Source organism: Alexandromys fortis, unplaced genomic scaffold, assembly GCF_014885135.2.
Source record: "Alexandromys fortis isolate MF-2015 unplaced genomic scaffold, M_Fortis_MF-2015_v1.1 scaffold_18, whole genome shotgun sequence".
In the NCBI taxonomy this organism is placed as follows: domain Eukaryota; kingdom Metazoa; phylum Chordata; class Mammalia; order Rodentia; family Cricetidae; genus Alexandromys; species Alexandromys fortis.
This window is the reverse complement of record NW_026067897.1, coordinates 761,260-773,548: the sequence shown is the minus strand read 5'-3', so window position 1 is coordinate 773,548 and position 12,289 is coordinate 761,260. Positions and strand designations below refer to the sequence as shown.

Below are 12,289 nucleotides of genomic sequence, written 5' to 3'. Positions count from 1 at the left end.
AAAATTTTTATGGAATTATTTTGCAACAAACTAAAAGTGTATCATGATCAGTTAGAAAGTGTTCTTGGAATTTAAAAATGTTAAGAAGTCTTATTAAAGACTATTACTTGTTTCTCTCTAAATTTTATTATTATTTTTAATCTGCTTTATTATGTAATTTATGGTAGTTCTAATATACAGTGTCATAGGTCCAGATTTTTGACAGAGTATGCATTAACTATCTAATAATATCCTGTCTGCTAATCTGAAGTATTCATTTTAAGTATTTGGGATATAAGGCATCATTTTGATATTTTCTAACTTAAATCTGTTTGTGTTAATATATTCTCCAAGTTGTTAATTGTCATTTCCCGCTACAGATGCCTTCTTGTTTATAAAAATTCTGTGTATTTCAAGCCTATTAATATTTTCCAAGATGATAATAACTTAATTATAATTTTGTACATTAAAAATGTAATGTGGTCGAATTATTATTTCACAGAGAAATAACCAGTTGATAAATTTAATATTGGTAGTTTTAGGAAAACTCATACATATTTTGTTGAAGGTTGTAGACAGACCCTGCACTTTTTTTTTCCCGGCCTCACAGATCTGAATAATCACACAGAAACTATATTAATTATATCATTGTTTAGCTAATGGTTCAAACATATTCCTAGCTAGCTCTTCATCTTAAATTAACATATTTCTATTAATCTATGTATCGCCACAAGGATGTTGCTTATAGGTAATATTCTGGCATCTTTTTCTTTTGTCACCCACATACACTTCTTTGATTCTGTCTATTCCCTGCCTATATTTCTGTTCGAATTTTCTGCCTCTCTTTACTCCACTAAGCCATTGGCCAAGAAAGCTATATTCATCAACCAATAAAAGCAACATCCCACATCATCTCCCATTTTCTGTCTAATTAGAAAAGAAGGTTTTAACTTTAAAATAGTAAAATTAAATATACAAAATAGTTGTCAAGCAAGAGTTATAATTCCAATATTTAGTTCATTTATATTTGGCAAATTGAGGAAAATTTCTATCATCTTTTCTAGCTTCATGAGCCTACAGTTTTATATCTAATTTATCTTTTATCGCAACTAAGGAAAAGTATGATTATAACTAACTATCTAGTCATCAACCCTATCAAAGATCTCATAAGTATATAATATTACCTAAATAAATAGGAAGTGCACTGTAAGCAACTTCCAAAATTCTGGAAATGACAGAGACACCTTGTTGTCTGGACAGTCACCCAAAGTTCTTTTGTAATGTTGGGGCACCTGTCATCAGTCTATAGGTCCATTGTATCTGGCAGACTTCTTGGTGAATCAGGAAATTTGAAGATCTGTTTTACCTTGTACTGGCAAAGTTTGTTAGTTGCTTTCTTCTGTGTCCTGCAGAATATCTAGCAGTTTCGTCCATGAAACAGGAACCCTGAAATACCATCCCATCTTTTGGAAAATTCAGCAGTCACTTTTTTGTGGGTCCTTCATGTCTAGATAATACAGCATACCATTAAGAAGTCCAGGTAAGAGCAACTTCTTGCCCAAATGGTTGGCCTTGTCCAATAGAAGGCAAATTCCCTACCAAGTTTCTTTGATGACCATCCACCTCTTTGAAGTAACTGGTGCTACCAGAAGCAGAAATATATCTCTGTTGAGAAAAGTCTAAATTCTTAAAAACATATTCTCATAATCTATGTTTCTTTTTTAAAATATAATTTTTTATTGAAAAAAAAATTTCTGCCTCCTCCCCGCCTCCCATTTCCCTCCCCGTCTCCCTTTTCCCCCCTCCTCCCTCCTCCTCTCCCCTCCCTCTCCAGTCTGAAGGGCAGTCAGAGTTCCCTGTCCTGTGGAAAGTCCAAAGTCCTCCCTGCTCATCCTGGTCGTTGAAACGGAACATCCAAACTGGCTACGCTCCCACAAAGCCAGAACATGAAGTAGGATCAAAACCCAGTGGCATTGTCCTTGGCTTCTCATCAGTCCTCATTGTCCGCCATATTCAGAGAGTCCGGTTTTATCCCATGCTTTTTCAGTCGCAGTCCAGCTGGCCTTGGTGAGCTCTCAATAGATCAGCCCCACTGTCTCCGTGGGTGGGAATCTATGTGTTTCTAATGAATTGTCAAGATATTAAGGGTCTATTATTCAGAGATCAAAGAAATATTTTCCCTTTCATACAAAGTGAACAGTAATGAAAAGAGATTTTGTCATTTTCCCACCAACAATTAATTCAGTTTTCATTCAGGTTGACAGGATTTAATAAGGAATGGGACATCTCATAGCTTTTCTCAATGTGGAATCTTTTGTTGAAGGTCTCAGGACTTCAGAGCATCAGTCCTTGGAGAAAAACATATACTCTCTCTAGGCTATTTTAGAATTGTATCACTCAATAAATATATTTCATGCAACTATATTATGTAGAAATTTTCATTACATACACACAAAGCGAATATTTTGTGCTTTGTGGGTAATTCTAAGATTTTAATAAAAACTGCAGTGTTTCCTAGGCAACTTTTTTTAACTTTTTATGTGGTATAATGGAATAAAACAGTGTTTTGTTGAAATATCTCTACTTAGGATTTACATGTAGGAAACTATTTTATTTAAATTATGGAACCCTTTCAAATAATTACTGTGGAAGAGAACATTTATATTTCTTTATAGTATTGTATCTCACACAGAAAAACCTATAAAAATTCGAAAACAATTTGGTTACCACAAAAAAACATATTTAGATATAACATACAACCAAATAACTAGAAAGATTATTAGTATCAGTTGGAGGGGGTAAAATAGACAGATGATAGTTTTAACTTATGTATAAATGCTTAAAACCAAAGTGAAAATTTTAAAATAAATAAAACAAAAAGGAATAAAGGATGGGTGTGTCAGCTCTTATAAGCCAGTATCTTTAATAAGTAACAAGAGTGTCCTTGAGATTCCTGGGAATACTTGGCCAGTAGTGATCCCATTTTCCAAAGCCAGGTAGAACTCCATTACAATGCAAGGTTCTTTTAATTGTCTTCTTCTATAAAAAGAAAAGAATATTGTCAAGAATAACTAATCTTATCCTCTAACATTGAAGTTGTAAAATTAATAGGATAAATTACATACAAAAAACATGAAAATTTTAGGTCTTTTGAAGGAATTTTATATGACTAAAATACATAAAATGATTAATTCCATGAAATTTTGTGAAACAAAATTATTTTAATATTCATGTCTAAAACCAATTTTTCATGAAACTGCTTTGAATACTAAAAAACTACAGAAAAAATAAAGAATGACTTTGAGTTTACAAAGTGTGATTTTTGTCTTCCTGTCATTGGTAGGAAGCAGATAAGAAATAATTATTTGCCTTATTTTTATAATTTTTGTAATTTGTAGAAATGACATTTATTACATATGTATATATATATGTATAGAAGTGTGTGCTCATATGCACTCTTGTGCGTGTGTATGTGCCTGTGTGCTTTGAAGACAGTCTTTGATAGCCAGTTCTCTCCTTCTATCATATTGATTCAGGACACTGAAGACAGATCATTAGACTTGGTGACAAACACCATTTCCTGTGGATCATCGTATAAGCCCTGTAATTTCTCAAGACCATTAACTTTTACAGTTCCTAGAATCAATTGGCATTAACTTTTGTTCCTTTTATCTTTGAGGTTAATATAATTACACCATTTTCCTTTACTTTTCCTCCCCTACAAACCCTTCTATTTACACCATTTTGCTTTCTTTCAAATTCATGGCCTCATTTTCTATTAATTGTTATTAGAAGTGTGTGTGTGTGTGTGTGATGTTAAATGTAAGGTTTTTGGTCTGTATATTGTTACTTGTATATGTGTTTTCAGGGATGGCCATTTTCCGTTGGATAACCAATTACTATGTTCTTCTCTATGAAAAATTGTTTCTCCCACTCTCAGTATTCCTAAATGCCTGTAGTTACTTGTGAAGGGGTGAGACCTTGTAGTCTTCACCTTGCCTGCTTTAGCATGTCTATTGTTGTTCTTGTTCAGTTTTTGTTTTGGCCTCCACACTGGTGAGACCTGATGGGTATAGGTTCTGATATTACTAAGAGGCATAATCTCACAGCACACTCCTTGATTCTGTAGCTCACACAATCCTTCTCTCTCCTCTTCATCAGTGTTCCCTGAGGCTTAGGTTCAGGCCCAATGTAATGATTAAATTCTCTATGCCTCCCTCATGGACTCTCTACTTGACGACTACTGAGAAGCAGTCCGTAGTCTCTGTACTGTGCTTGGTCAGTGCACTGAGTTGAGACATATGAATGTGACTTCAGGCAACATCTTCCGAGGTTGGGAAAATGCCCACACTGCCTGGCTTTGATGAAAGGTCTATAGTAAGAACAAGAGGCAGCCATCTCTCTGGGCAATTGGCTGAGGTTTGCACTTTTATGGTGAAGTATGACAGGGACTAGGCATTATTTGTCCAATTGAAGAACAGCTTAATCTGGAAAATACTATTCATATTTAAAAAGCATTTTTCATTTTAGGTCTGATTTTATTTTTATATTGGTTTTTAAGAATCAAATAATTCAAAACAATGGGAAAAGAGTTTAAATGTAAGCAAAAAGAATAGGTTCATAAATGTTCCATTTAACTCTTACAATAACAGAGAAATATGGGAAAATTTTGACATTCAAGTGAGAATACTAAGGTATTTTTTATTAAAAAAGTCTGACTCCTATAACTGTAATAATTGCATTACAGTTACACTTAAATAATTATAATAATTAGATTTTAATTCTTAAAAAAGAAATAGTTTCCAACTATTAAAACAAATGTCTATACAACAATTATTAAATCAATAATACTCAAGTTAGCATTAATTTAATTTAAGAGATAATTATGTTGATAATACATCTGACCTCAAAAAAAAAAATAAATGGTTCATTCTGTTATAGCACAATTTTGTTCAATTTTTTCTCATTAGTTCAGCAAGCTAAAACTTTTGTGTTCAGTATGGTAATTTAATCCTCATATCACAACACTTTATTTGAAATATTAATATTCTTTGTCTTCCTCTTACCAGGAAGCTATTAGCCATTTAAGTGATTCAAACTACTACATATTAAATTATCAACTCTGTTCCCACAGAACCTGATATAATTTCATGCTTTAATTGAAACTGATTAGCAGGGTTTCTGTAGTATCTCAAAATTATCAATCCAAATATGCCAGGGGACTTTCATACTATTTTTCAAAACCAAAGTATTAAACATCACATCTATGGATGATGATAAGGAGATGTATGGTACTGTGACAACCAGAGATATCCCAGTGGAACTGAAACATACAGAAGACTTAGAGCAAGTATCCAGCAGTCTGAAACATCAATTAAGGCTCAGAATTTCTGTGAACAGCTGAGTCCTTCAAAGACATGGAAGTGAAGCTCAGATTTTTAATGAATACACTCTTTTTTTTTCTGAGACCGTAAAATATGAAGTCATGTCTAAATGAAGACTCAAAGCTGATCATTTCATGGTAAAACAAGATGCTATACAGGAAGAAGTATGTTGCCCAATAGAATCATAGAATGTCAAATAAATGTATCAGTGGAAATTTATTAAAAAATTGGCATTGATTCAGAAGCAGATACCAATAGAAATATCAGACTTTTTTTAGAAGTAATACCAAACTGAATTATATTTCTGTATTTTTATTCACAATGCTTTCTTTGACAAATGATTAGTGGTGATTTATAATAAAAGATGCAATGTGAAGAAAGAAGATGGCAGAACAGGGATGCTGCTTTGGGAGAAGGCCTATCACTTCACCACCACATATCAATCTGACTCCAGAGGCAATTAAGTTCCAAGGTCTGTGTTTAATACTACTCATCACTGTGACAGAAAACAACTTTGAGGAAAAAAAGAACTTTGCTCCCCAATTTAAGAAAAAGGCTCAGTTGATCATGGCAGGAAAGTAATGCAGTCAAGCTTCAGGCATATTGTCAGTAATATTCACTGAAATGGAGATATGAATGGTGAGGCTCCTGTCAGCATCATTTCTCCTTTATTGTATTAAGCCCAGAACTGCATTCCATGGGATTGTGCCACCAACATTCAGGATGAATCCTCCCAATATAGTTAATCCTCTTTGGAAATACCTCTAAAGATACCATCAGAATTATATGCCCTAAATATACTCAAACTGGCCACCAAAGATAGCCATCTCAACTACTTTACAATTGCCATTGCTCTCATTACCTAGTGAAAGTTAATCTTGTACAAATCAGCAGGCACCACTGATGGTCAGATGCAGTATAAACCTACTAGCACTAAAAAAAGAAAAGAAAAAAATCTATAGCTAGGGAGGTCGTAGGCCCTAGGAAAGAACTTATTGATATGATTTTGATAAATAATTATGTTGCCAAACTCTCTTCTGAATGTTTGTATTCCTGTTCACAGATTTGAGGTGTTCTCAGCCATGCTCAGAGAAGCTCTTCCTCACAAAGAGTAGACCTTAATGTAAAGAAAGACTCATAATCTTTCATAATGGTGGAAGTAAGTGACTGTGAGTGTCACATGGAAAGTCTGTATCAGGAGGCATAATGGAAGAGTGAGTGGAAAGAATGTAAGAGCCAAAGGATAGGGTGGGATGCCAAGGCAGACTGAACTCTGGGTGTGACATAGCTATTATACACATACTCATAGCAACCGTTGCTCCCTGCAAAAGATCAAAAGAATTAAAACTTCCAACTTAAGCAGAGGGCTTTCTGATGCCCTTCCTCTAGTTATCAACATATGGCAATGGATAGATACTAAAGGAGAGAGAATCACTTGAGGGCATGGTGATCATTGGTAGGTTAGCCTTGCCCCTCACACATGTACACAAATGGTCATCAAAGCAAGAACACAGAGTTCAGAGTGAGGTGTTGGGAAGATAGGATTTTTAGAGAGGGATATGACCAACATACATGTTATCTATATATGAAATTTAAAAAAATAAAACAAGTAAGAAAAGATTAAGGATTCAGGATAATCAAAAGTCAAATTTGCTGACTTGTTGTTGGTGCTACATTGGGTTTGGAATATAGAATGTTAGCATTATTTTGTTTATACCATGAAATTTTAGTTATGGTAAACAGAAAATTAGAAAAAATGTATAAAAACTGGGAAACTGGATAACCTAAAATATCCTAACTTGTCTAATACCCCCATTCTTCTTTCACTTCTTACAATATATAAATAAAAGGATAACCTTAACTCCCAAAAGAAATAGTTCACTTCTTAACTCCCTTCATATTGTGGCATTATCACTATCACCACCCACCTATGAAACATTGTCATCATCACAAGCTGAAGCTCTCTACACACTAATCAATAAATCCCCAAACCGCTCTCCCTTCAGTCCCAGGTTCGCTCCATTGAACCTTCTCAGTGAAGCTGAGGACTCATAGGAGAATCATTCGCTTATACCCTTTTATCTATAGCTATATCTCTCAGATCAATGTCTTCTGAGGACATCTGTGCTGAAGCATGCGTCTCATGTTCATTTTCTCTTCTAGCATTATGCCTGAGCTAGAAAATATGACTACATTTGGCAAAAATATAAGAACTTGAAAACTACAAAAATAATTGATATTAATGTGTTCAGGGGACTGTAAGTTAAAGTGGGGTGTTTGTGGTGGATGGGGACAAAGGAGCTGAAATTAAACAGCCCTAACATTAGAAACGACTGCAACACAATTTTGTTTTTGGTTCACATTTGATACAGAACCAAATGGATTTACTGCTTAGGCTGAAAATGGACAAACTGCATAGGAGCTTCCTGATGGAGCCCCTTCTTTGTAGAAAACAGGTTTTGCTACTAAAAACCCGGTCATACAAATCATGCCATTTCTATAAATCAATGCAGTGTGCAGTGAGGAGAAAGGTAAACACAAAAGATGAAATCTGTCCAAATCTTCCCACTCTGTTTGAAGTGAATCGTGGTGTTAATAGCCTGTTGGTTTCTGATGACAGAACCTGGACCACCAAACAGAAGGGATTAACTCACTCCAGAATCTGCACTCACATTTCCCATTTGCCCATCAACAGCAAATCAGTCCAGTGATGAGGGCTAATTTCATCATCAGGAAAACTACATAGTAACTGCATTTTGATTCTTTAAATAGGACTAGGTTCACAAAATCAAAGATGGAAAAATATGTGATCACCAGATGATGGATGACTTTTTGTTTCTTTACAAAATGTTTGTTTTCTGTCATTGAAGTATAAGAAGCAAAAGCATAAATGGGTACAAAATACTCAATGAAAAGCTTGCTACAGATACAAGAACAATTTTTTATAGTTGTAGGAACACATCTCCTAATAGTCCATAAATATACATTTTTATGAATATTTATGGATCTTTCATACACATTCCACACATGCATATAGATAAACACGATTATTAAAACATACTTGAAATTTAAATATAGCCCAATGTACTCCAGCAAGCTCCACAGCATGCACAACCCTATGAACAATCAAAGCAACCTTGAGACTTTTATTGTGAAGCTGGAGGTCTCTGTACATAATGAGGATAAGATCAGAAAGCATTTATGCTGGAAAATACATAAACAATTGCTGCTGTATTGTGAACCTATGTGCCTATTCTGGAATTTCGAGCTTCAGATTCTAAAGTCCTTGATCACTCTTTCTCTTTGGTGTACCTCTTGATCTCTAAACTGCACTTGTAAGCTGGCTTGACATTCTCCACATTGCATTCACTATATAATCGCATGCCAGCCTTTGATTCCTAAATATAAAATAAAGAGAAAACACCCACTCCTAAGATACTGTCTCTCCAAAACATTATTTAAATATCTAATTGGGGCTTAATTTCCTGGAATTTCAACTCAAAACTCATGAGAATTCAATGAAAGTAATCCTAGCACTAATTGGAACTGCTGTGTCCTGTTGTCTTGACTCTTATCCCTGAATGTTTTATCCCCCTACTGTAGATATCCAGATATTTCTCCTCTGTATTTACTAAATGATTCATCGGTGAACAATTTGGACTGGTTCTGAGTCTTAAGGGAATCTTATAATTCATAGATGCTGAAAAATAAAAATATAAGTTAAACATGTCGAAAATTTAGTGTGACAAAAGAAACATTTTCATTCTAGACAGAAAGAATAGGTAATGGCAAGGGAAGATGAGGCTAAAACACAACAGTTAAACCACTGAATAATNTGAGCTATAGCTCCATTACCACCATCTGGGAGGAACAGTGGCATCTTCTGGGTTCTAATGGATTTGGACTGTGTCATCTCCCTGCGCTAACAGAAGAACACATAGTCTTTCTTGAGCTAACACTGGTTTCTGTGACTTCAGCTTTCCCTAGCCTACCAACATTTCAAGATCACGAAACTTCCAGCATCCTAGGTTTTCCATTGTAACTTAGATTTCACCATTAAAACTTTATCGATATTTTTCAGACATTCCTTGAAGGGAAGTTCGCCCTATACTAAGTTGCTTGGCTTTAGAGGCTTTCAGGAACTTCAGTGTGAGCCCAAATAGACCCATAAGTCTTTGATTTTGCATCTCTAAAACTCAGCACTGTGTAATACTACCAAATTCTGCAGTCAGCTTAAAAACTATCTAAACCTCTAGAACAACTGTAACAGGCTCTGTGTGTCTTGGTGTACAAATCTGGAAAAATCCTTCTCTAGGTTGTTGGCTTTGAAAGGAACCTCTTTAGAAGACTTCTGGATTCAGGCTCTCTCCCTTTAATTAAATTGTGTTTTTCCCAATTAAAAATGACCTTCAAAACTTTTTTCTATAGTCCCAGTGAATTGTGTGAGGCTTCTTTATCATTGCACAAATCTCTTCAGGAATTAGTATTGTTTGTTTTCCATTTTGGCTTTGTTTGAAACTTTATACATAGTCATGTTCCTTTCCTCACCAAAAATTACATTTTTCCAACTTCTCGATCCATGATTAGCTTGTAGTAATCACAACACAGCCTGAATGATATAATATTTTGAAACCTCCCACCAAACAAATTAGACTACTGTCTCCATGCTGCCTCACTGGAGTTCTCAAGACTTTCCTAGGAAGAACCCAGGAAGAAGTCAGATATATATTTTTCTTTTTTTAATTTTTAATTTTTATTACTTTATAAATGATACCAATCAAAATTTCCACTTCCTCCCCTCTTCCCACTTCCCTCTCTCTCCCTCCCCCTCCAGTCCTAAGAGAGGGTACCCTGCCCTGTGGGAAGTCCAAGGCCCTCCTCCCCTTAGGAAGGTATGCATCCAAATAGAATAGGATCCCAAAAAGCTAGTACATGCAGTAGAGACAAATCCTAGTGCCATTATCATTGGCTTCTCAGTCTGCCTCAATTGTCAGCCACATTCTGAGGGTCCAGTTTAATCCCATGCTCATTCAGGAATTTCTTATTCAGGTTGACTTAGAAACCTTTTGTGAGCATTGCCTTGGTTATTTTAATTGAGGTGGAAGAAATATCCTGAGTGTAGGCAGCATTTACTGGGCCCTGGACCCTACGGAGAGAGCAGCTAGCTGAGTTGGCAAGCATGCATACACCTATTGTTCTCTGCTGACTGTAGATATTGTGTGTCCCATTTATTCAGTCTCCTAACACCTTGAAATTACTTCAGTGATGAACTGTAACTTATAATTGTGAGTTAAGTAAACCATTTTTCTTGTATTTGGTTTTGTCAGAGTATTTTATCACAGCAACAGAAATGAATCAACACAATATAAATATCTTTTATAATTTTTCATGTCTCATTAGAGAGCTCCAGATCTGTAACTCTGAATACTTAGCAAACCTCAAAATATTGCTATAATAATAACAATTATAAATAAAAATAAGTTATTGTGAGAAGTTTCTTTTTTCATCAAAATGATAAGCAATTTGTATTATCAGATATTAGTCTACTTTCAACATAAAATTTACTCTTAAGGTCTGTTTATGGATTATTTTTGTGTTTTGTATTGAAAAAAGTATCTGAAAATTGATTACATTCAGGAAGCCAAAATTTCTACAACCCAGAGGAACCAAACAAACGACAATTATTTTATTTTATAATTTTTTTATTGATATTTATTGAGCTCTACATTTTTCTCTGCTCCCCTCCCTGCCCCTTGACAATTGTTTTAAATTTGGGACAGTGCTCTCACAGAACATTGAAAGTCAGGTGCTGTGCTGCATACCTATAATCTCAGCCCTCAGAGGTGGAGGCAGGTGAAGAAAGAACTCAAGACCATTCGTAGCTGATCAGAAAGTTTGAAGAATGCCCATACTATATAGGACTCGCTCTTATAAAAGAAAAGTCCAACCAACTAGCTGTCAGACTGATGATTATATTAAATATCTGGATATTTAATATCCAGAAACTGATGGAAACAGAGGCAGAGACCAGCAACGGAGCTTGGGCTGAGCTTCCAAAGTTGACTTGAAGAGTGGGTGGAGTGAGAATATGAGCAAAGAGATCAAGCCCACGATGGGTTCATCCACTAAGACAGTTTATCCGAGCTAATGGGAGATAACCAACTTTAGCTGGACTGGGAAGGAACAAGCATAGAACAAAACTAGTCCCTCTGAATGGCTGGGGCAGACTGAGGGGCCACTGGCAGTAGCACCAGGATTTATCTCTACTGCTTGCACAGGCTTTGTGGGAGCCTATTCTCTTTGGGTGGATACATTGCTCAACCTAGATATAGTAGGGAGGGCCTTGGACCTTCCCAAAAGTAATGTGCCTTACCCTCTCTGTGGAGTGGATGGGAGGGAAGTGGAGGAAATGTGAGGAGGAGAGGGAGTGGAAACTTGGATTGGTATTGGTATGTATAATGTAAAAAAGATATTTTGTTTTCTTTTTAAAAAATAAAAAATAAATCTTAAGAGATAATTTAAAAGAAAACCTTCCCTGCAGGTGAAAGGTATTAGAATTTAATGGATTAATAATTTACACTTTATTTTACAATAATTTCAGCAGAGAATAAGTCAATATTATTAAATTAAGAGTTGTTACAATGGGAAATGTAGTTCATTTTGGGGATTATTAAACATATTTAGTCTAGTAAAGTTATTGTCTTCAAAACAAAGTTTGATCACTAAAGATAGCATTCACTAGAAAAAAAGTCCTATTTATAGTCATGATTCAGAAAACGCTTCTAGCAATGTGAGTATTATATGTGGAATTTATAATAACTCCAGCAGGCTCACCTATAGGATGAAAATCAGTCCCATATCATCCAAACTTTTATTGTCACTTGGGAATTCAGACAGTGAATTTAGATGCAACATTTTGCTGTCTC

General features: G+C 35.1%; 1 protein-coding gene across 2 annotated transcripts in view; it reads right to left on the bottom strand.

Moving 5' to 3' along the window:
* Positions 1-1,932: 1,932 nt before the first annotated feature.
* Positions 1,933-12,289, bottom strand: part of Cnbd1 (cyclic nucleotide binding domain containing 1) — a 249,918-nt gene continuing 239,561 nt past the window's right edge. For both annotated transcript variants that reach the window (XM_050163547.1, XM_050163542.1), the window contains one exon: positions 1,933-3,018. In XM_050163547.1, coding sequence (XP_050019504.1) covers positions 2,902-3,018 — 117 coding nt within the window. In that variant the 3' untranslated portion in view covers positions 1,933-2,901. The remainder of the gene's footprint in view (positions 3,019-12,289) is intronic.